The sequence below is a fragment of the Zeus faber genome (genome assembly GCF_960531495.2).
Source record: "Zeus faber genome assembly, chromosome: 12".
Classification (NCBI taxonomy): Eukaryota; Metazoa; Chordata; class Actinopteri; order Zeiformes; family Zeidae; genus Zeus; species Zeus faber.
Window position 1 is genome coordinate 5,507,184 of NC_137196.1, and position 26,520 is coordinate 5,533,703.

The 26,520-nt window shown below is 43.8% G+C and overlaps 1 protein-coding gene across 1 annotated transcript in view; it reads right to left on the reverse strand.

Moving 5' to 3' along the window:
* Window positions 1-25,168, reverse strand: part of LOC307238296 (contactin-associated protein-like 4) — a gene marked incomplete at both ends in the record, with an annotated part of 114,322 nt that extends 89,154 nt beyond the window's left edge. The window contains 2 exons of the mRNA XM_080011229.1: window positions 22,880-22,990; window positions 25,087-25,168. Of these exons, the coding sequence (XP_079867355.1) occupies window positions 22,880-22,990; window positions 25,087-25,168 (193 nt within the window). The remainder of the gene's footprint in view (window positions 1-22,879; window positions 22,991-25,086) is intronic.
* Between the last annotated feature and the right edge of the window lie 1,352 nt (window positions 25,169-26,520).

The following is a 26,520-nucleotide window of genomic DNA, read 5'->3' on the forward strand; positions in this document are numbered from 1 at the left end:
TGGTACATTCAGCTGAACGCACCACCCTCTGCAGGGCCCGCCTGTCCTGAGCAGTACAGCTCCCAAACCAGGCAGTGATGTTGCCTGTCAGGATGCTCTCCACTGCTCCAGAGTAGAAGGACTTGAGGATCCTCACTGAGACCCGGAATTTCCTCAGCTGCCTAAGGTGGTAAAGACGCTGCCTCGACTTCCTCACCAGAGTGTCTGTTTGTAAAGTCCATGTTAAGTCCTCTGTGATGTGGACTCCCAGGTATTTGAAGCTGCTCACCCTGTCAACAGAAATCCCGTTAATCACCAAGGGCACGTGCGTCCTCGATTGTGGTCCTCGCCTAAAGTCCACAATCAGCTTAGTTTTTAGTTTTCAGCTTAGTTTTGCAACACCATCATCACGTGGTGATGATGGTGTTGCAGCTGGACCTGGCCACACATTCATGTGTGTACAGGGAGTACAGTAGGGGGCTGAGGACGCAACCCTGGGGGGATCCTGTATTCAGGGTGAGGACGCTTGACGTGTGCTTCCCCACCCTGACCACCTGGGGGCGGGCTGTGAGGAAGTCCAGGATCCAGGCACACAGCGGAGCATTCAGTCCGAGCTCCTTCAGCTTGACAGCCAGTCTGGTGGGGACTATGGTGTTGAAGGCTGAACTGTAATCGATGAACAGCATTCTCACATAGGCCCCCTTCTGTCCATCCAGATGCGTGAGCGTGGTGTGCAGTACCTGGGAGACCGCGTCATCCGTGGATCTGTTCTGCCGGTACACAAACTGCAATGGGTCCAAGGTGTGGGGGAGGGAGGCGCAGATGTAATCCTTAATCAGCCTCTCGAAACACTTCATGACCACCGAGGTGAGGGCCACCGGACGGTAGTCATTCAGGCATCGAGGCGATCTTCGGGACAGGAACGACGGTGGACCTCTTGAAGCAGGACAGGACCACTGATTCAGCCAAGGAGATGTTGAATATTGTGGTGAACACCGGGGTAAGCTGGTTAGCACAGGTCTTCAGTACTCACCCTGATATGCTGTCTGGGCCCGCAGCTTTCCTGGTGTTCACCCACATCAGAGCCCTCCTGACCTCGTGCACGGACACTGAGAGTGCACACTCATCCCCAGCGGTGTAACTCCAATTAGCCGGCGAGCTAGCGGCGTTGTTGCCAGACTCGAACCGCGCATAAAAGGAGTTCAGTTAGTTGGCTAAGGAGGTGTCCACACTCGTGGCTGGGGAGGGGCTGCTCTTGTAGTTCGTGATCGTCCGCAGCCCCTCCCACAAGCATCTCATGTCCCCCCGCTCCACTGAAACGGTCAGTTATACCGAGACTCCTCCACCACACCCTGGTTATTCTGATCATAATGTATGTATTCTTGTAATTCCAAGTTATTATATACTGCAAGATGTAGGAATAGGCATACTATCTATGTCAGGATTTAAAATATCGCTCACTCTCCTCTCACCCTCCTAATTCCCCCTCCATACTTCTCTCATCATATTACCTCCCTAAGCCCTCTCTCCTTACTTCTCCTATCACTCTCACTCTATACTGTCTTTCACTTTATGTATGTGTAATCCGGCAATGTTCTGTGTTTTTCTTTGTCTACTCGTCAGTTGTTTGTTGAGTTATGTATCCCTACAAACTTCCTACAATACTATGGCAATGAAAAGGAATATAAAGGAGGACACCCCAGACTTATCTATGGGAAAGCATGGGAACGGTAGTATAGCTATTGCCTTGCATGCACTGTGCCATCACCCCCTAACCAGCTTCAATGACACCCATTAAGTTTGTTAGTTGGAATGTGAGAGGCTTGGGCTCACCTGCTAAACATAGCAAAATCCTAACTCACCTCACTAAGATGAACCCAGCTTCTGTCTACTGCAAGAAACCCACCTCACTGCATCTGAGCACCTCAAACTCAAAGCTAAATGGGTTAATCAGATGTTTTCCACATCATACAACTCAAAAAAAAGAGGTGTATATGTATTGATCAATAAAAGTATCCCATATCAAAATAAAACCACAATATCAGACCCAGAAGGGGTCTGATATTGTGGTTTTATTGGGATCTTAGGTAACATCAAAATAACCATAGCTAATATTTAAGGCCCCAATGAGGATGACCCAAATTTCTTTCACAATATATTTTCAAAACTTTTAGAATTTTCGGAATCAATGATCATATTGGGAGGAGACAACAACACAGTACTGGATACAAATTAGACCGCTCTCAAACCAGAAATATTTCCAAATCCTGGCGTTCGTCGGACACTATAAAACAATACATGAGTGATCTTGCTCTTGGGGATTGTTGGCTATCAAATAACCCACATTCTAGAGAATACACATATTACTCACCACCCCACCAAAGTTTCTCTAGAATCAACCTTTTCTTAACAGGTAACTCTGCACTGTCCAAAATCACTAATCCAGAAATCCACCCTACTGAAATCTCCGATCACGGGCCGATTAGTTTCAACCTGATAAATGAAACAAACTGGAACCCTCCCGGCAGGTGGCGGTTTAACACCTCACTTTTGATAGATAAAGAATTTAATCATTTCTTTTCAAGAGAATGGACTTCCTTCATTGAACTGAATGACTCCCCAGAAATATCACCATCCTTACTTTGGGAAACCGCTAAGGCAGTTCTAAGAGGAAGTATTATTTCATTCTCCACTCACAAGAAAAAGAAAGGACAACAATGCCAAAATAAACTCGAACAGCGACTAAAGGAGTTGCATTCCCAACAAGCCCACTCATCTTCTGAGCAAATCCGAAATGAGATCAGGACAATTACATCTCAACTTGAAACTATCATCCATCAAAGGAAAACAAATCCTTATGACACGGACAAGAGCAAATCATTTTGAATTCAATGACAAATCAGGTAAATTTCTTGCCAATCAATTGAAACGTGATAGAGAAAAATCACTTATTACAGCCATCAAAGATTCGCAGGGTAGAATAACATACTCTCCGCAAGACATCAATAACATATTTAGAGACTTTTATAAGAACCTATATCACTCGGATAATGAATCGAATACATCAAACATTCACTCATTCCTTGATGATATCGACCTTCCTAAACTTTCGACGGAGCAGGCTACCACCTTAGATCAACCACTTACTCTTGAAGAACTCAGGAAAGCTCTCTTCTCTATGCCCAACAATAAATCACCTGGAGCAGATGGCTACCCAGTGGAATTTTATAAACACTTCTGGCCACTTATCTCCCCATTATTCATCAGAATCGTTACAGAGGTCAAGTCAACCTCAACCATGCCTCTGCACATGAACAATGCTCTTGTCTCGGTTTTGCTGGAACCCAAAAAGGACCCAACCCTCACCTCTAGTTACAGACACTTAAACCTTATTAATTGCGACCTTAACATTATAAGTAAAACACTAACCAACAGAATTGAAAAAGTAATCCCATTTATAATTCACCCAGATCAAACAGGCTTTATCAAAGGCAAACACTCATCCAGCAATATGCGTCGTTTATTCAGTCTGATGAGCATATCTAAAAGGAACAACTTAAATACTATTATTGCCTCTTTAGATGCCAAAAAAGCATTTGATAGAGTGAATTGGACATATCTCTTTTCAATCCTCAACAAATTTGGGTTTGGAAAGTCCCTCATTCAATGGATCAGAATCCTCTACAACTCTCCATCTGCTTCTGTCATCACCAATGGTTACACCTCACAGTGTTTCACTCAATGCGGCACAAGACAAGGATGTCCTCTCTCCCCTTTACTCTTCGCCATCTTTATTGAACCCCTCGCGGCGGCCATCAGTCTAAACAGTAATATTGTAGGCATACAAACAGGAAACTCTGTTCACAAAATCAGTTTGTATGCAGACGATATCCTACTGTACATACGGAAGCCAATATCATCCCTACCGGAGGTATTCAATCTTATATCTAAATTCTCAGCTATCTCAGACTATTTAATAAATTGGACTAAAACCACAGTCTTATCACTCATTGGGGGGGGACTGTAATGCTGCAACCCAGAAACCTCACTTAACCATCATAACGGGCAATATTAAATACCTTGGTATTGATATCTCCCCCAATCTATCAGATATGTTTACCCTTAACTTCACTCCATTGCTCAAATCCATTGAAGAAGACCTCATTCGATGGAACAACCTACCCATCTCACTAATTGGTAGGATAGCAGCAGTGAAAATGAATATAAAAATAAACTATATATTTTCAATGACCACAGCGTAACCAACAGTACATTGGTTTAATACACTCGACTCAATAGTCAACAAATTGTATACAAGAAACCAAGAATTAAACTAGCCACACTACAGAAAAACAAAGACTGTGGAGGCCTAGCAGCCCCAAACTTTAGATACTACTATCTAGCAAACCATCTTAATTTTATAATTAAATGGTTACAACCAGAGCAACAATTGGCCCATGGATGGCGAGACATTGAACAATCTGAATGTCAGGAGTTATCATTATCTGATCTCCCATTCCTTACTGAATCTATAAAGAAACATAATTGCTTTAAAAACCCATTTATCGCAACAACTCTGTCAGCCTGGTGGAAATTCCTCAAACTCAGTGGTCACACTCTATCTCCAAACAAATTCACGGTAATCTGGCACAACCCAGATTTCCTGGTTAAAAACAGACCAATAATCTTTAGGTCTTGGAAAAGACAAGGAATTACTCATCTGGAACACATTTTTGAAAAAACAATTTGCTTATATCCTTCCCAACCTTAACCCAAAGGTATAATATTGGTGGCCACGGCTTCCTTCAATTCTTTCAATTACAGCAGTCTCTAAAAGTTAAAATCAAATTGACGAACAACATCCTACAACCACCTGAAATGATTGAACATCTCACTCATATCGGTCACTTGAAAAATCCCTTTTCCAGAATCTACAAACTTTTACTAAAAATAGGCGACACCTTATCTTTACCTACAATGAAATGGGAAAGAGACCTTGCTGTTCCCACCGATATCAACCTGTGGAAGCTTATTTGCAACAACACCTTTTCTATGACCCGCAACTCCAAAATGCTACTGATTCAAAATAAGATTTTGCACAGATCCCATATCACGGAACACAAAATGTTCAAAATGGGTTTTGTGGATGAAGACATTTGCTCTCAATGTTCCCTTGATATCAGAGATGACGACTTTCATGCCTTCTGGCTCTGCCCACCTATCCTAGCATTCTGGACCAACATCACCAAGAAGCTATCAACCCTTCTGGGTCGCAGCATTCCATTCTCCCCGTTTTCTCGGTGACCTCTCCTCAGTCGACCCACCAATGAAACACCACCAACCCATTTTGATCGCCTTAACAATGGGCAAGAAAACTATATTACTCACCTGCAGTACCTGCAGCTGGCGTCCGTGTGTTGGTTCCAGGCGTGGTTGTGGGTTCTGGGGCTCGGGCTGGGGACGGGGGGTATGGGTTGCTGGATCGTGTCTCGGGCCCCGTGGTTGGCGGGTCGGCGCGCCGCGGGGGTCACCCGCCCTGCGGGTGGGGTGGCTGGGCCTGCGTGGGGTGGCCTGTCATGCCGGGGCTGGTTGGGCGTTCCATCTGGGCCTGTCAACCTGAGTCCTGAACCTGGCTGGCTGTGCCTAGCACAGCCAGCCAGGTACGGGAGGTGGGCGCACTGGGGTGCGTTTGGGCACGGGGGGGGTCTGCGTGGTTGCTCCCCGGCCTGCTGCGCCCCTGGATTGATCCGGTTGCGACTCGCCTATCTCTCCCAGTGCAAAAACTCAGCACATACACCACACAATAGACCGAGGGCTTGCGGGATGGCGGGGGCAGGCTATGTGGGTGGGGATGCAGCGGGCAGCTGCCATCTTGCCTGTCACGCTCCTGCCAAAGCATGCTTCTCGTCCCTCCCAAAGTTTTAATCCCACTCACATTAGCTTCGAACACACACACGCATTGGCACCCCTGTGGGTTGGGGTGTGGGGGGCGGCTGTTGGCCTTTTGCTTCTGTGGCGGGGCTTCTCTGCAGTGGGCGCCCCGGGTGCTGGGGGTGGCGGAGGGCCTGTATACCTGGCGGCCTGCCGGCATCAACCGGGGGGGGGGGGGGGGTTTGTAACATCGGGGTGCCCTGTGCTGGGCACTTGCTGCTATGTGTATGGTCACTTGGCATTCACACCGGGCGGGGCCCCTGGTTAGCTGTGGTGGGGCAGGGCCCCCCCCCCCTTGTTCGGGCTGTGGGTGGGCGTGAAGGACTTGCTGGCCCGTCTTGGCGACCTGGGCAGGGTGTCGGTCTATCACCGTGGGGCCGTGATCCGGCCCGGGTTCTGTGCCAGCGGCTGCGTCTTGTGCCTGCGCCCGGGGGTTGGTTGTATGTGTGCACCTCTGGGGCGCAGGGCCTCCTTGTGCTCCCTGGGACTTGGTCATGCTCCTCGGGCTGGGCGCAGTAGTTGCTCCACGGCCCTCTGGCTTCTCTGGGGGCCCGGGGTCTTCCGTGGCCGCAGGGCGGGGTACCCGGGGATCTCCTGCATCCGGGAGTTGTGGAGCTCGGGGGGCTTCTTGCGCTGCCTGGAGGCGCCGCAACATAATACCGACCTTCTACACCAGTACCCATAGGGGATAAGTCATGTACACTCACCGGTGGACATCTTACACACACACAGACCCATGCACGCACGCACCCCTGCTTGGAGTGCACCCCAGCAACCTGGGATGCTTTCCTCTCCTTTCCTCCCTTATTTACTGCCATAACTTTGACAGGAAGAGGCCACGGGACCAGTTGTAGTTCCAGTTTTCCTGGACCTATTTCAGTTTCTCAATACATTTGTCCAATGTTCATGTTTTTGTGTAAATGTTGTTTGTTTCTATGTTTATTTGTCTCACCGTGGTGATTCTCCCCCTCTTGGAGTAGTGATTGTTTATAGATCCAAACATGATGAATAGTTCTCCAAAGAGGGGGGTTGGTGGTGGCTCTCCATAACCAAAATTGTGCTCTTGTCATTCTACAGGTCATCCACAGGACAGAGTTATTGCAGCAGTTCTTGATGATTTAAGAATTAATAAAGTTGCATTGCAGGTTGAGAACTTGAACTCCTCATGCAGACTAACTCTGTCCTGGATGGCAATGGCATACAAATACTCTGTGTTGTATGCCCAGCATGCTGACAGCACAAAAATAAAAAATAAAAAATCAACTCTTGACCAAATCCAGCAAACTATAGCTGTGAAAGTGCCCTAAGTGCCAAGTAGGTCCGCTAGAGCATCTATTTCAGAATTAAGGCTCTTAGAACAGTATGTCCTTGATCTCCTTTGGATCAAGGTCATAATAAACCCTGCCGTTCCACTATCTTGGTTTCTAGATTTTTCATAGACCTGGTGATGTCTCGTGTGGTATTGAGTGTGCTGCTCACAGTTGCTTAATTTCTTCTTTGCCACAGTCCCACCATTGTCTAAGAGGTAGAGTCTTGCTTCCTTGTTCTAAAATCACTCCAGAAAATTATCACACAGTAGGGTGGTATTAAATGCCAATATGCACTTTTGCACTTGACTTTTGTGATTAAAACTTCACACAGAACTAAAGAATGATCTGTTAAAGAATCAGGCATCATTATACACAAAAAATCATTATACACATAAAAGTGTTTAAATTATGTTTAAAACAAAAACAATAAAACAATAAAACCGGTCTAGTTTGCCAAGCAAATTTAATTGTCCCTGTGTGTGCCCATGTGAATTGTCTTTATCAATGTGCATTCTCCTCCAGTCTAGCTCCCAATGCACCTGCCTCACCTCTGCCATGGCTCGTTTGGATGCAGCATGAGGTTCCATGTGATTTCTGTCTAAACTCAAAAACTCCTCTTGATTCCAGTTATTTAAAAATATCCTTTACTTACAGTATATAAAAGCAGTACTCTGTCAAGGTGTGAGAGAAAAATACAGATGATCAATTCTTTGAATGATGTTTCATATGTTTTATATAAGGCAATTGCCTTTCTGTATGTTATGTAGCTTTTGTAACATTGTCTTGGGGTATTTAATGGCTCTCTTACAGCCCATTATGAAGAGACACTCATCTGTAAGATAATACCATACAGTATTGTAAAGACCAGATCAAATTCCATCTTCACTCAACTGTTTGAACGTAAGGATAATGACAAGGGGCTTGACAGAGCATTGTGGTTTGTTTTATAGCACGGTAAGTTTGTATCTGTGACCGGAGTTTGGCTGTAAAATCGTTGTATGAGAGAAACAGCCGGGTTATATGATTGGGGGCCATAATCTTGTAAATGACACCTGACCAATGGCACACAACCTTTCAACGGTTTAAAACCCTCTTCGGTAGAAGCAGGGGCAGGCTGAATAGCATCATAGGTTTGAAGTGCATCTATATCTTTCTCTTTATTCTGCAGAATACATATATTTAATACTCTCAGTTTGTTTTCCTGTAGTGGGCACATTAAGCTCAACGACCACGCAGTGAGAATTCTCCAACAAACTGGTGACGAGCATGAGATTCTCTGCTTGGCTCTGTTGGACCTATTCTTGTCCAGTCGAGTCGTCTGGACATGACAGCAGATCCAGCAGAGACAGGACAAGATGCCAAACAAATTAAAAGTGAGGATTTACTGAGCTATTGTACCAATCAGGGATGATCGTAGGAAAAACTGTCACTTTGCACCGCTCCTACCCCAACTTCTCTTCCTCCCTCTTATGGAGATTCACATGACTGCTTGGCAGTGATAGCCATTGCGGCTTCACCCCACCCAGATCGTGCTACTGAAGCTCTTGAAAAGTTAAACTACGATGATTGAGACTCATGACCAACTATTATATGTATATATATATATATATATATATATATATATATATATATATATATATATATAGTGAAGAATATTTTTTAAATAGGGTTTAAAGAAAATAGGTAATATAATAAATAGGGCAAATTATACACTACTCACAAAAAGTTAGGGATATTTGGCTTTAGGGTGAAATTTATGGAAAATGTAAAAAGTTCACGCTACAGTGATATTATATCATGAAAGTAGGGCATTTAAGTGGAAGCATGCAATGGTGATTTCCTCATCTCAAACAATTTATTGAAACAAAAGCCAACAACAGTGGTAGGTATACCACAAAAAAAAATGTCAATGTCTAAATAACTTGTCATGTGCCCTTGAGCATCAATTACAGCTTGACAAGGACGTCTCATGCTGTTCACAAGTCGACTTATTGTCTCCTGAGGCATGGCACACCAATCTTCTTGAAGGGCGGCCCTCGGGTCATTGAGGTTCTGGGGTACAGAGTTACGAGCCTCTACCCGGAAACTCAGCTGATCCCATAGGTTTTCTATGGGATTCAGGTCTGGAGAAAGTGCAGGCAACTCCATTTGACGTACCCCAGTCTCCAGCAGCCATTCCCTAATGATGCGACCTCAATGAGCTGGAGCATTGTTGTCCATGAAGATGAAATTAGGCCTGTGTTGTTCATGCAGGGGCACAATGACTGGATTAATGATGTTATTCAGGTAGTATGGGCTTGTACCATTCACAAAGTGTAGGGCAGTGTATTGACTAGACACATCTGCCCACACTGTAACACCACCACCACAAAAGGCTGTCTGGTGACAATGGCTGATGCATAGTGCTCTCCTTGACGTCTCCAACATCGTTGGCGGCCATCATTTCTGCTCAACATGAATCGACTTTCATTAGAGAACAGCACTGAGGCCCACTGGTCCCTCGTCCAGCGTAAATTCTCCCTGGCCCAGGCAAGATGATGATGCCTGTGCCTGGTGGTGTGGTCAGGTACCCTTGCAGGTCGTCTAGCACGCAGACCACGCCGATGTAAATGGTTTCAAATGGTCTGACGTGACACTTGGGTGCCTCTCACCTCCCTTAAATGTGCCTGGAGTTGAATGGCATTCATCATCCGGTTCCCCAGGGCACTGTTCAAAATGAAGCGGTCATCAGTGTGGGATGTGGCCAAAGGACGTCCACTTCTATGCCTTTCTGTGACTCTTCCAGTGTCTCTGTATCTCTGTTGCAACCTGCTGATGACACTCTAAGCTCAGTGGCCACTTCCCTCTGAGAACATCCTGTTTGAAGCCTCACAATGGTGAGGTACTGTTGATAAATTGTTAGGTGTCGTCTTGGTCTTATGATGTCAAAATGTGAAAAGCATGATGAAGAGGACTGTTTAAATACCAATTCTAATTGAACCAGGAAATGTATTGGTCGATTCATGGATCAAACACCTGTTGTGAATTTTGCTGTTCAGCTCCTTGTTCGAGAACAGCAAGTTGTGCAAAAAGTACTGAAACATTAAACAGTTGGACATGTGCATTCAAAAGTTTAGAGAAGGTCAAATTAAGTTCACCTGTTATGGTTGTAGTGCATTTTAGGTTCATCCTGCCTAATATCCCTAACTTTTTGTGAGTAGTATGTGTATATATATATATATATATATATATATATATATATATATATAACTATTAAGAGGGTTTTCGTTCGTCTGTCCATGATCTATTTCTATCTGTTGTAAGCTGTCTTTTGTTTTATTTTCATTGCATGAATATGTAGGGGCCAATGTGATACGGTGCGGTGTAGCTGATTAATGAAATATACAGAACATCCATTTAATGTTTTGATGTCATAACCCACCCGTTATGATCTCCCTATATGTGTTATTTATATTAATGTACTTGACCCCATCTTTATAGGAAATATTAGACCCAACGCAGCCAACAAAGCCGCCGTACCTGATATTGCTCTTGTCTAATTATGGTTGTCTCCCCCGCAGATGAAAACACAGGATTCCTCACTAACATTCTTTTTCCTTTACTCAAAGGGATTCCACACTGAACAATTGTTCTAGCAAGCCAAAGTTTGTAGTGGGAGATCAACTTGGTACTGTATGTACTGAGCCGTATCTCCCCCTCTAGTTTTTCATTGCTTTGCTTGTTTGACATATGGTAAGTACCATTTATCAAAAAGGAGGGATAGTTAGATAATTGAATAAACATTAGGATTGTGCTCAGAACAATGCAGGAAGAGGCATTTCTTCCGCCAGTTTTTGCATAATATTCCAAGTGCTCCTTTTAAACACCTCATGATGGACTAATCAAGCTGACACCTTATCAAGGGTTAAAATATTGTTTGGTGATAATTCATAATTGATTGAAATGTTTTTTAACCCATTCCCAGTGAAGGTAAGCTCAGCTGAGTTTCATTCCTGCCATTAGTGATGACAGCAATGTAAGGACGATCACATATAGTGACCGGACTGGCCCCACATGAAGTGCTGACCGGGAAACCAATGCGGTTAAGTCTGTCATCTGTCGAAAAAAGCCACGTATGAATTACATCACATAAACCAGTGGTGATCACATTGTCCAGTTAGTATTTATCACTTTTCGATTTTACTTAATTAATGGATTGTGCCAATGAGATTATGTCAGGCAACATTTGAGAAAGGAAAATTTGAAAACCCTGCATGATTTACACACTGTTGGTTATTTTGTAGCCTAATTGATATTCTATAGACATTTTATCCTACATATTAGACATTGTGATAATATTATTGTGTTGTTACACTAGGGTGCATGCATTTATTTTGATACTGAGACTGTAGTCAGCTATTCAACATAACTGTTTGGGAATCACAGAATTATTCCACGTACCCCATTTTACAATCATGGACTTAGACCATACAATGTTGTCATAATGTGTGTCTCTCACCCAAGTGTTTGTCACTCAAGCCTATGTGCCCAGGTCAAAGCAACCCTACCCTGCCACTTGAAGGACCACTACACGACCAGATGACTGGGTGGCGATCGGTGACTTCCGGAGGAAAAGCTGGAACTCTGCCAGAGTTCCTGGGACTGTTCCAAAACCTCCTCACCACCGCGGCAGCCGTTAAGGTGGCAGAACGACCAATGTGGGTAGACGCATCTAATCGCAAGAAAAAAAAAAGACAACAACGGAGAATCGTCGGACATGAACAGAGATTGCGATCCTAACGAAGGAAAAGATTGGTCACCCAACACTGGAACACAGTTCCACAGCAGGACCTAAATAACACCCGTTCCCCCACCCCACTCTCACTCACACCAGATACAGAAGAGGAGCCGCAAATGAGAAATGAACATTCTGTCACTAACCTAGTCTCCCCATGGTTATGTTGACTCCACTAGATGATTGGAAACCACCTTTGATGATGACAGAGATGTTGAGACATTGAGAGATTGAGATGTGAAGATGTTTGTCTAACTATGTTTATCCTTACTTATAGGATGTGTTAGTCATTATGATCACACAATGAATTTTTTTGTTGTCATAATGAAGTGATTACCATTGCTTAATCTGCATAGCATTATGTATTTGTGTAATCTCTCCATGTTCATTTATTCTATAATCTGGTTCATGATTTTTTGTTTTCTAGTTAGAATTGTAGAATGGCTTCACACAGGATTTTTTCCCTTAGTCTGCTTGGATTTTCCAGTGTGTTGTCATTGTATACTGTCGAGAAACCCCTCATGGTCTTTTACTCTTCTCTAGTAAAATGTGGGAAGAGAGTTCCAGCCAATTTAAGGTAGAGATGTCCTGGGATTCTGTCTGGGATGTTTTTTATTTTTATATTTAATATTTTTGGTTATGAGGTTTTTATAAGATGTATGTTTCCCAGTTGATTTCAATGAGATAGAAGAAAAATGCAAATGATCAATTCTTGGAATGATGTTCCACATGTGTTCTATAGGAAAATATCCTTTTTGTATGTTACATAGCTTTTAACACATTGCCTAGGGGTTTAATGAGTCTCTCCGAGCTCACATGAAGCAACAGTTCTTTCAGATAATGCCATACTGTATTGTAGAGACCAGATCACATTCATTTTCACTCGTACGGAGGTCTCATCGGTACAAAGCCCTCTTCAGCAGAAGCCAGGGCAGACTGGTCAGATCCCTGTTTTGAAGCATGTCTGTATCTTTCTCTTTATTCTGCAGAATAAATATCTTTAATACTCTGTTTGTTTTCCTGTAGCGGGCAGATTAACTTCACCGACCACCAGTGGGAATTCTCCAACAAAGGCCTTTAGTGGGCGCATACACATTGATAAAAAAACAAAAGTAAAACACTCAAACTTGGACCGGACCACCATAATCCTGCCCTCACACACATTTTAACAGTAAAAGACAAAGGGGTAAAACTCAGAGAATAAACGTCCCACCCCTCCGCTGGTTGAGGTCATGTGACTAAGAATCTCCGCCCCTATCACTCTTCCAGTCTGTCTCATTAAGAGCATCACTGTGTGTTTCTTGAACAAAAATGACATAAATTCTCTTTAGTTCTATACAAACAGATGTTCTTTTCCTAATATCTTTTCCTAATATCTCTATAGCTTCTTGACAGCCACCTTGAAGGCCTTTTTTTCCCACTTTCATCCAATTTCCCTTTCTGCTTCCACCCTCAATTTCACTCCAAATAGAAACTGTTGGAGTGGTCAATTATTCAATATCACGTATTAGCATCACCATGGCAACCAGTGGTAAACAATGCAGATTCTCCCTAATAACAGTGTCATGATCTCCGCCTTCTGTGTGGCACGTGTGTGGCAAGTGTGGCACGGTGGCGCATTGCACTGCTGCCTCACAGCAAGAAGGTCCTGGGTTCGATTCCCGCCTGGGGCGCTGTTGGCACTGTGCTCCGGTGGGTTATCTCCCAAATAGGAGCCTTTCTGTGTGGAGTTTGCATGTTCTCCCCGTGCTCACATGGGGTTTCCTCCACGTCAGTAAAGACCCCCCTCAAAAACATGCACCCATCATCGTCTGACCAGCGATGGACACTTATCATCTGGTCCCCGGGGACGTCCATGTGTCCATGTATGCTGCCCACTGCTCCTGGCTGTGCCCCCGGAGGAAGGACAAGCCAGGATGGGTCAAAAGCAGAGGATCCATTTCACCGGCCACCGTCAAAGCATGTGCGTGTGTGCAAGCATGTGTTGTAGTGTGGTGTGTTGCGTGAAGAAGAATTCTTCTTCTACTTTCCCTTACCTGTCCCATTAGCCCAACTCTATTCACCTGCGCACACAGCTATTCCAGATCTGCAATCTAACCACTATATATGCCTCTCTCACCAGTCACCCATTGCCAGATTGTCTTCGATGCTGGCACCAGACTCTCCAGCGTTCTCCGGACTGATTCCCTGCTACCGACTCTGCCTCGCTCCGACCACGTATCCTGCCTGCCACTCCGCCTGTCTTCTGTCTGCACTCCTCGTTATCTAACCTGCCTGTCCCCGACGATGTATCCATCCTCCGAGGTTCTCCGTGGACTTCGTTACTGGTCTGCCACCGTCTAGCAGCATTACTACCATCCTGACCGTGGTGGACCGGTTTAGCAAGATGGCTCACTTCGTGCCTCTACCGAAGCTCCCGTCGGCCAAGGGCACCGCCAAGCTATTATTGTACCACGTCGTCCGCCTCCATGGCATCCCGGTAGATGTTGTATCCGACCGGGGTCCCCAGTTCGCCTCTGTCTTCTGGAGGGAGTTCTGTGCGCTCCTGGGGGCCACCCTCAGCCTCTCTTCAGGGTACCACCCCCAGTCCAACGGCCAAACAGAGCGGAAGAACCAGGAGATGGAGACGGCCCTTCGCTGCATGACATCACACCCGTCGTCCTGGTCCGAGCAGCTTTTGTGGGTGGAATATGCCGACAACACCCTGACCAGTTCGGCCACAGGCCTCTCCCCCTTCCAGTGCGCCTACGGCTTCCAACCGCCTCTGTTCCCAGCCCTTGAGAAGGAGGCTTCCTGCCCGTCCGTCCAGGCCTTCATTCGCCGCTGCCGCAGGACCTGGACCCGGGCCCGGGCCGCCCTCCTCCGAGCCGCTGGCCGCAACGCCTCTTCCGCCAACCGTCGCCGCTCCCAGGCCCCGGAGTACCAGCCAGAAGGTCTGGCTCTCCACCCGGGACCTCCCCCTGAAGGTGGACTCTAAGAAGCTGGCTCCTCGGTTCATCGGCCCATTCAAGATCGAGAAGGTCGTCAACCCGGTGGCAGTGCGGCTCAAGCTCCCCAGGTCCATGCGCGTCCATCCCACCTTCCACGTGTCCAAGGTCAAGCCAGTCCAGGAGAGTGCTCTGGTCCCCTTGGCGCCTCCCCCGCCTCCTCTGCGCTTCATTGACGGGGTTCCCGCCGTCTCCTATGTTCCCGCCGGCGTGGGAGAGGCCTGCAGTACCTGGTGGATTGGGAGGGTTACGGCCCGGAGGAGAGGTCCTGGGTCCCTGCGAGGCACATTCTGGACCACACCCTCATCAGGAGGTTCCATCAGCGCCATCCTGACCAGCCCTCCAGACCGGGTCAACCCTCCCGACCGCAGACCCCACCACCTCTACTCCGATGAGGATCACGTGGCCCATTTAGCAGAGGACTTGGAGATGGACGGGGTTTCCGATTTAGTGTAATGTAGGCCAGTTTGCAGTCTACCTCTGTCCTCTCCCAATGACAAATGACAGTCTGGTATAAACCCAGAGCAACTGATTGTGTATTAAGAACTATGATACAATTATATTAGAGTGGTTCCCTTTAACATTAGAATATCAATACAAAAAATAAAGCAAAACGCTGATAATTATACCCCTTTCCCACTGCACCAAAAACCCAGTAACACCCGCTAACATCCAGCATTTGTCACCAGCGGGAAAGGAAAAACCTGGATCTTTTTATCAGCTCCACCTCCGCTCAGCTCTGATTGTAAACAGGACACCCAGGTTGACCCGCTAATTTTGACCCCTTTACCTGCACGATGCGACGTACATTGAAATTCCGGACATTGGTGCATAAATAGACAGGAACATCCATGTATGATCCCATCATTTTATACCCCATTTAGAATCCAAAATCAAAATCAGAAGTTATGGACTTTTTTCTATGGGAAACACAACATTTCCCGGTCCCCTGGTAAATGTTTTTCCCATAGAAAAAAGTGTGGGGATAGCACCGTGGGGACCACAGCGGAGAACCCCCACACTCCCTGCCGGCTCCGAGTCACTCCAGCGTTGCCCCAAGCCAGTCCTGCTCCCCGCCGGTCCCTGCTCCACGCCACCGAAGGACTGGTTTGCGCATCGGTAGCAAGACGGTGGGTAAAACCAAGCACACAGAACAAACAGCACAAAACAAAGTGCGCAAAACAAATAGCACAAAACAAAGCACACAAAACAAATAGCACAAAACACAGCGCACAAAACAAAGCTGCGCAGTGCAAGGATGCGGCCGCATTGAGTATCCATGCTGCCAGCGCTCCATGCTGCTTCTGCTGTAGTTTTCGGTCATTCATGAATGATCCAGTTTTTTTGAACGACTCAAAATACTTTTTATTTTTAAGTTACACAGTTTCATGTCATTGTTATTTTAAGTTTCTGTCTCTTCTACTTTTTTGTTCCCAATCACACTGGAACCATGACACGCACCTTTTCATTCACCTTTTCGTTCATGACTTCGAAAGTGACACACCAGAAAAATGGCATTTCTCCTGGCAATTAGAAAGGTGTCAATCGCCTATTTTTAGCGAGTTGACCCGGGTCAACCTGCTAATTTTGGTATGAAAATGGTATTAGTACACATGGGAGGCTATGGTGGTTTTAAATATGCTCACAGCCACGCGCTTCTACAGTGAAGTGGTGTAGATCGAGAAGTCACATCTCAACAAGAGGTCAAATGTGCGTGTGTGTGTGTGCGTGTGTGTGTGTCTGTGTGTGTGTGTGTGTATGTGTTTGTGTGTGTGTGTGTGTATACGCAAGAGGAAAAATGCTGAGTCGGGTTAAAGATTTGCCTCAGTGCTCAGACACCAGATGGACAGATTCACACACACACACACACACACACACACACACACACACACACACACACACACACACACACGCTAATTTCTTTCATGTTTCAAGACAGAAAACTCACCAGAAATATTCCGCAACAGGTCCTCTATTTCAATAACTTAATTATGATCTTGTTGCATTTAAAAGATTTATTAACAGCTAACAGTATTGGAATTGACCTTGAAAAAAAGCTCAAATGAAACCATTTACATGATGCAGTGCATATGATGCAGTGAAAGGATTTGCAGATTCTGATTCACCCAGGGGGAAGAAATGTAAAAGAAAGACATCTCTGGTGCATGTGAAGCAATTGTAAACTTGTTGTAAACAATGTTCAATCTGTCTGACCAACGAATGTGGAAAGTTATGCTAATGTCCTTTAAAGAATCAAGGTTAAAGCTCAAGTCAGGCTTAAGTTCACAATTGCAACTGTCAGGTCAACCCCTTATTCGCAATATTTGGTCCAAATAAAGCCCATTGCATACTGTATTCAGTTTCATTCTGTAAAAAAAAAGCCACAAACAGCTGATTCCACAGTTGAATCAAAATGAAAAAGCTGAATAACTACAAAAAAATGTAAATCTTGGACAATGAAAAAACTGAAATGATGACAGTTTCAGGAATTCTCTGCTGATGCAAAGAATGTAAAAATGTGGAATGGTCAAAATAGCATCTTATTCTGGTTATTCACTGAATTATTTTAGTTTAGAGCATAGGACCACTGGGCGTTATCTTGGCATTTTCTACTGTGTGTGGTTATGAATTCATGATATGGGTATAATCAGTCTGTTGGATCATTTATCTGGATTTGCCTGGTAATGTGGAAAAGAGTAACCTGCGGTGTAAAAGTCATCTGATGTTTGTTCACGTATAATCCATTTTAATGCTGTTTTAATAAGCGTTTAAAAACAGAAGCCATAGGTTACAACTAATAACATGAAGCAGATGTCTCTGCTGATGGCAGACACATTGACCTTCACTCTGTTTAGACTTCAGGAGGTTAAAGTACAGTTAAGTTATTCTCTTTACATTCAAAAAGGAAAATTAATTCCAACAAAATGATAGCGGTGGTAACTGAATGTCATAACACAAACTTTTTAATCTTAGAAAGCCTCTCCATTTTTACCTTGAAGCACAGCTGGATATCAATTCTAGTCTTAAATATACGAAAAGAGGAGCACTTCCTCAGGTCGAAGGGGAGTATTTAACCTATCCATCATGACAAGCATGATTAAATAAACAGAAGTGAAAGAGGAATTAGTTGTAGGGAAGGTTTTTTTAATTGAAAGAGATCAGTCACTTTGATTTAAATTACCTTTATGTATTGATATCTGCTTCACTCTCATGGTCATTAGACCAGGGAAGACACTACCAGTGACAGTGTTTTCATCACAGTTGGACCAAAGGCTGAGTTGGTGACTGAACAGAATGGCTGTTTCCATAATGAACTCAAGCTCACATTTTCTCTCCTGGAACAAGTTTGTACAGTGACTTGACAGTGAAATGTCCGCTGCTATATGGCAGATCCCGGTGTAAAGAAGGTTAATGTTTACGCACAGAGACTGTGATGTTCTGTTTACTGTTTTGTATTGATAAGAGTTAGACTGCTATCCTCAAAAGGACAAGTTTGAAGACATAAGTGACAACACTTAGGAGATCCAAACATCTGTATTTGTGTGAACATTTTGTTATGCTGTTTCAGGAACAAGCAAAATACCATTGTAATTTTACTTTTCACTTATAGTTCACCATAATCAAGGTCTAAGCTGACTAGGATGGCTCAGTGACTTACTGAATGTTATATTTTTGGGCAATAATGGAGTTCTATGACTTCCGAGGTACAAGCTTTATCCTAGGGTTTGCACGAGGGACGATACCTGTTAGTAGGAGAAGTGTGTCCTTTGGTTTTTTCATATTAACAAAAAGAAACATAAAATTATGCTTCACCTGCCTCATCCTTTGAAGCACAGCACCGTGTCACCACATTACATTTTAAATGTTCTTCCATTTCTAATTTATGGCGATCAAATCTGACAATGTAGCAAGCTATCTGAGCCGCTCTCCTTTTCCACTATTGTTGAGGGGAACCAGAGCCTGAAATTCAGATTCGGATGGAGAATGATGATTCATCAATAATGCACCGATATTCCACCTGACAGACACAGGCAGAGAGACAGGTAAGACATAACAAGACAGGAAGAGGGAAAGGGAGAGAGGGATACACTTACAACACGGGTGTTGTCCCTGGAATATATACAGTATATATATATATATATATATACCTACCTCGATATATATATACATGCTGTATACATTCCAGGGACAACACCCCCGTTGTAAGTGTATCGATGTTTTGCCCCCTCTGTTTTGCCTTCGCCTGCCTACCTCACTCATTCGCTGGTCCTGGGCCAGAACACCCGTTTACAACATATATATATATATACAGTATATATATATATATATATATATATATATATATATATATATATATATATACATCACAACACAACAACACAACATTTAAACTACTGACAGGTGAAGTGAATAACATTGCTTATCACGTTCCAAAGGCACATGTCAAGGGGTGGGATATACGTATTAGGCAGCAAGTGAACCGTCAGTTCTTGAAGTTGATGTGTTGGGGGCAAGAAAAATGGGCACACTTAAGGATCTGAGCGACTCTGACAGGGGCCAAATTGTGATGGTTAGACGACTAGGTCAGAGCGTCTCCAAAACGGCAGGGGTGTTCCCGGTATTCAGTGGTTAGTACCTACAAAAAGTGGTCCAAGGAAGGACAACCCGCAAACTGGCGACAGGGCCATGGGCGCCCATGGGCTCATTTAAATGTGTGGGGAGCGAAGTCTAGCCCGTCTGGTCTGATCTCACAAAAGGGCTGCTGTAGCACGAATTGCTGAAAACGTTAATGCCGGCTAGCATGTGATAGAAAGGTGTCAGAACACAGTGAATTGCAGCTTGCTGCGTATGGGACTGCGTAGCTGCAAACCAGTCAGAGTGCCATGCTGACCCCTGCCCACCACCGAAAGCGCCTACAATGGGTACGTGAGCGTCACAACTGGACCATTGAGCAATGGAAGGGGGTGGCCTGGTCTGATAAATCAATTTATAAAATAAAATGGGTTTTTTTCTACATCATGTTGATGGCCAGGGCTAGGGTCCATTCCGATCGAGCATCTGTGGGATGTGCCGGAACAACAAGGCGATCCATGGAGGCCCTACCTCGCAACTTACAGGACTTAAAGGATCTACTGCTCACATCTTGGTGCCAGATACCACAGGACACCTTCAGAGGTCTTGTGGAGCCCATTCCTCGATGCGTCAGAGCTGTTTTGTCGGCATGGGAAGAGCTACACATTATTAGTGGTTATTAGTGGTGGTTTTAATGTTGGGGTTGATCTGTGTATATATACATTCACTTTTATTATCTGAAGTGCAGGGGGTGATATGCAGGCCATATAATACATATATATATATAAACAATTACCTACAAACACTAACCCACACTCTGTGTTCCAGTAGCCAATATTCTTTAGAAAAGGTGCCAGGACCGGTGGGTTGGAACATATTCGACCCAACTTAACATAGAGAGAATATTTAGGTACAGACAAAAGAGTGTGTGAAAGACAGGCAGTAAGACAAACAGATAGGCAGTTAAAAATACAGAACGGGGAGATAATTAAACAAATTTAAGAGACAGCCACCAGACTTGGATTATAAAACAGATGACAGTGTAACAACTGCAACTAGGTCCATAGAAGTAAAGGTGCCAACTTGAATCAAAATGGTTCCAGATGGCCATAGAAGCCACTTTTGGTTTCCCAAGTAACCATGTAGAACAATGTTCTTTAAAGAGCCAGACCCACATTTATTCCACAATCCCATAGTTTAAATATGAATTAAGACCATTTTACTGTGGTTCTTATAGTGAAAGAAGTGAATGTTTTAGAGAACAACAGCCACTAGGCCCTAAGAAGTGAAGGTGCCAACTTGAATCAAAAAACGGTTCCAAGCTGGCCATAGAAGAACAATTTTTGGTTTCCCATGGAACCATTGAGAACAATGTTCTTAAAAGAGCCAGACCCACATTTATTCCACAATCCCATAGTTTAAATATGAATTAAGACAATTTTACTGTGGTTCTTGTAGTGTAAGAAGTGAATGTTTTGGAGAACAACTGCAACTAGGCCCTAAAAAGTGAAGGTGCCAACTTGAATCAAAAAACGGTTCCAAGCTGGCCATAGAAGAACAATTTTTGGTTTCCCATGGAACCATTGAGAACAATGTTCTTTAAAGAGCCACGCCCACATTTATTCCACAATCCCATAGCTCAAATAGGAATTAAGAACCTTTTACTGTTGTTCTTATAGTGTAAAAAGTGATCTAGTGATCTAAAGGTTGCTGGTTCGATCCCAGGCTCCTCCTGCTAGCATGCTGTGGTGTCCTTGAGCAAGACACTTAACCCCTAATTGCTCCTGATGGCTGCGTCCGTCAGTGATTCAACAATTGTAAGTCGCTTTGGATAAAAGCGTCTGCGTAATGTAATAATATAAGCCGATCAGCCAAGTGCAGATCTGTCTAGTTCACTGTCTCTAGCTCCCTCTGTCCCTCTCTAGCCCTCTTTGTCTGTCTCTGGTTCCACATCCCTGCCACTGCACACATGTCCCTATTTAGCAATCTCTCCACCTGTTTTCATCTTCCTTGTCACTCTCCCTGTATTTAACCTGTTCCCCGATCACTCTGTCTTTGTTGGTGGTATTTGCTGTGTTGTTGCCACTGTGTTTGTATCTCTACCTGTTTCCCTGGACCCCGATTTTTCTGCCTGACTCCCCTGGATCCCAATTCTCTGCCTGATTTCCCCAGACATGGATTCTCTGCCTTTTTCCCTGGACCCTGCCATTAAGGTTGCCTTGTGACTGTTCTCCTGGTTTTGACGCCTGTATATATGAAATAAACCTTTGATCCTTGCACCTACTCCTGAGCCTTTGTTGTGTCCTGCATTTGGGTTCAGCAGACTGTATTGTGACTAACTATGCCTATTGTACTTTTATGAAGTCACACTGGTCTGAAGGAGGAGAGTGGGAGTTGGGGAGAATTGTGGAGGAATCAGAGGTTTAAGGGGAATAACAATAGAAAGGGTAAGAGAGGCTGCGAGATGGGAGACAGTGTCGGCTAATCCTCCTTTACCCAGATGACAGTTCAGTAAAAAAAGAAAGTGGGCTGACTATGGCAGTTAGAGGTGTGTGTTTGCTCTCCCTCTTCACCAATAAACACACTGAAAAGATCTGAACAGTAAGCCATCAGGCTTGGCTTCCTGGGCTCTCACAGCTGGTGAAAATCATCCAGATTTTCGTGTGGGAGCAAAACAAAAGATTATCAGCTTTGCTGCAGGTAAAATCCGCTGGCAAACCCTTCAACGCTAAGCTATAAAACAAAAGACATAGAGGCTGTTTTTTATCTAATCAAAGCCTGACATCAGTAGAAAACAGAGAGCTCTCTCGTGAATTGACACTTCCTGGAAACACTCAGAGGTTAAATGTAAATAGGAAATTGCAGTTGATAGTAAATTAAATGTTGCATGTGGAAACAGCAGAGCAGTCGCTATTAGATTTAAAGGATTTTCACCCTTTGTTGTCCAACACCCAATAGACCTTTCAGGTTGCATCAGCCCTGCCCAAATATAGAATCAAGGTTACTAAATCGATTTCTCTATCTCTATAGTTTTTTCCCGTAACACAGACTTTTAAAACTTATTTTTGACGACATATGTTGTATGTTTGCATTTCTACTTCTGTAACCATTTTGCACGAAAAAACTGAACATTCTCGGCCAGCTAAACACTTGGGTACAGAAAATCCCATTAATTTTCCCCATAGAGGCATCTCTTTCAAACCAAGTCCATATTTGGGAAGAGATTAAGTAATCAAATTTAGCGTTCATCATTCTGTTGTCAGATTAAACTTTGAGTTATGAGCATTCCTATTCTTCCACTGGCTACAGCGATACATATTACTCACCTTCCCTCTTAATGAGTTTAGCAAAGCCTGGTCCATGGCTGTTGGACAACTGGGAGGAACTTCTGAAGGACGATGGTGGCAGATTGGACACCAGTGGACTGTTACATGCCTCTGTCAACCAATCACAAAGCAGAGAGCAAAGTTAATCGATAACAGATACAGCGCAAAAGAAGAAAGAGTCTCTTAATCCCAGAGAAAAAATCCTGCTGCCCCTTAAATATGGGGTTTTAAATATATTATGTCCATTCTCTCAGAGGTTCAGTCAAGGGATAACTGGTAACTACATAATTTCCCATCATAGCCTGAAGTACAAACCCTTCAAAACAGGAGAAGCAGTGAGACAGAAGCAGCTCCGAGGAGTGATTCATATCCGTAGAGGTCTTGGTCTCTCTTAGCGTCAGCGAAAGTACATGTTTAAGTGTTTGGAAAATATTACAGAAATCTTAAGAGCGATTTCACTTTCAAACCCTCAAACTAAAAAACCAAAATGCAAGCTGAACTGAAATTAGTGTGTTTCACAGAGGGGAAGAATCGCTACATGGTGTGAACATGGTGTAACAGTCGTCCTTTAGTGCAGATGGATGGTGCTATGGTATCCTATTGGAGAGGTGAATGGTGACCAGTCAGTGCCAGAGAGAGCAGGTTCATTAAAAAAACAGGCTGGAACCTGTAGAGACACAGGACACCTTGTCTTGCTCCAAGGACCATGAAGCATAACAAGGTCTCCTGTGTCTCTACTGATCGACCCACCTTGGAAGTTTAATTCATCATCAAGTCCCTCTGTTACACCAAAGAACATGAACCCAAACACAAATACACAAAAACATTTAGACATCAGCCGTAGCAAATTGTCAGTTTAGCGCTAAGCCCTCTCTTAGGCAAAGCCCTCTCTGATAATGGATGTTCTCCATCACGGCGACAAGAGCCAATTACTATGATTCACATTCCAGTCAGCCACTGGCCTACCCGGCCTCTCTGCTCACAACAAGCTTCTAGCCCATGCCACTCTGTCAACAGTATGCTTTTCATCCCCTCCACAGCAGAACTTCCTCTGTCATGTCTTTAATTTACCCACAGCCTGATATGAGACTTCAAATAAGATCTCCAACCATTCCAGCCAAGTTTGCCACTGTAAACCTTTGCACATGTATATAAGAGGCCTAGATTTCAGAAGATTTATATGTTACTTCTCATTTCACAACTGTATTTTTAAAAATGTCTTTGTGATTCTAAAGCGGCAAAAATAATTAAGAAGTAACCTTCCAAGGTAAACTTCCATTTGGTCATTCCTCTGAAAAAGAAGGGGCCTGTGGTTCTGCGTCAACCAATGGCCAAACCTCCAGGCCCAAAGCAGAAAGACAGATACACACACAAAGCAATTGCTTTTACTGAACACTGTAACTGTTAGTCATGAAATAAATATCTAAATATCTAAATATCGAGGAATGACTTTGTGGTCATAAGACATAATGATTGGCATTCTGTGTAAGGGGAGACAAACTGTATGGATTGTCAATTCTGCAGAGAGTTGAAGGTAAATCTTAAGTCCTAATATGTTTGTGACATTTGTGGTTTCCACCTCGTTGCCCTGGTTTCCACTCACTCTCTCAGTGATTATTGTTGATCACTGTTCTCTGAATTTTTCATTTTGTGTTGATAAACTTATGCTGCCTTCACATGGAACATGGTAGACGGCAAATGCCAGTTTCTGAATTGCACAGCATAACAGCACTTTCTGAACGGCACAGGGGAGTGAAGGGGAGGTACCACGGCAAAACGTGATGATAAGTTGCTATGACGATGTATACTCACTCAGACTGTTATAAAATATATTAAACTAAATTATTTTGTCTTTATTATTATATATAAGATTATCATTTAATTTAATTTAATTTAACTAAAATAATATAATGCGACACCACCACATCCAAATCCTCCATCTGCTTCAACGCTACGAGCCCCAAACAGGCTCCAAACAATTAATATATAGAAAAAACAACTTTTATATCAATTCACAGTTTTTATTTAAGCCATATAAGTGTGATACTCCAGAGAAAATGGCATCAACCGGCTCCGTAAACTCCGGCAGCCGCAGCAGACGTGCAGTAGAGTGAGCTCCTCGCCTTTGTAACATCCGGCTGTAATTCCACCACAGAGGACGGCAAAAAGTTTAAATATTTTAACTTTGCACAGCGAATGCCGTGTACCGTTGCCAGTGTTCTCTGCCAGGCTGTCGTCAGGCTCTTGCCCACCAACATGACTTCCAGTTTGCCATCTCCCATCTATCATGTTCAAATGCAGTATTACTGTGAAAAACAGAGGTCACTGTTGTGTTGATATTTGAGGAAATGGATTAGTTCATCCTGGAAAATACCTTCCATGACACCCATGAAATAAATCAATGTTTGTATAGAAGACTAAAATGTGGTAAAGTGCTAAGACGCAAGAAAAGGGGCAGAGTTTGCAGAGATGGTTCCCTTTGCTTAGGTGTATTTTTAATTTTTATTTGAAAAAGGTCTTAACTTCGATCTAAACTACTCTTCAGTCTTAGCTCCTGCTGCGTCTCAAAATAAGCTATTTCCAAGTGCATTCTGAGCATAAATTGGCTGTATGAGGACACATAATGCAATACTACTACAGCACTACTACTATGAAATAATAATAATTCAAATATACTTTGTGCAAGAATATGGAACTGTACAACACAAGGAACGATGTTACACTTACAGATCTCTTTTTTTGTGTAAAAAAATCAAATTTCTGCTCTGTACAGTATGCGGATTGATTTGGATGAAACTTCAACCGCAAGATGTTTGCGACATGCCGGTTCAAACAAGACATAAACCGTGTACGAAGGTTCTGCCGATGTTTAATGGACGTCAAATACTTTGTAGAAGCTTTGTGACATGTCAGGACTTTTACTCTGTGAGGTAAGTACTGGAGGTAAGTTAAGGTAAGTTTCATTTAGGAGGTTTTAAATGTATATTTAATACAGCACAGAAAATTAATACTATTATAAAATTATAAAATCCAGAATCGTGATTGTGGCACCGCCCCTTTTTTATGACATTTCACAGCATATATATATAACCATATGTATATGCATGTGACAAATAACCTCTTGAATCTGGAATCTTGAATCTTGAATCTTGAAAACAGACAACAGAGCAAATAAAAGATGAGTGAAGGAAGAGGTTAAGTGAGTCAAACAGCTCGCCTCAAACCTATCCATCCATTCATCCAGCTACCCTAATCCATCTGTGGTGTAGGAATGGTGTGGTTTGAGCAGCCACACCTAACCTGGATTTACTTGGTCTGTACTTGGTAAGCAGGTAAAACCGCCATTCCCACACACACTAAGTATAGGAGCCCGTGTCATGACACATGCTCTCTGCTCCTGGGCCAATTCCAACTGGCCCACTCACTACAATAAACTGGTGTCTCCAACCCGGTCTTCTGTGTCTCTGCGCCGGAGGTCCCTGAACATGCCACTTGGATGGTGCGTGGTCGATGAAACTGCCACACCATCTTGTCACATCAATCTTGTTACATTTGCGTCCTAGTCTTTCCTGTTTGTGTTCTCTCTGTTCCTTTTCTCTTTCTCTCTCTCTCTCTCTCTTGCTCTATCTCTCTCCCTCCCT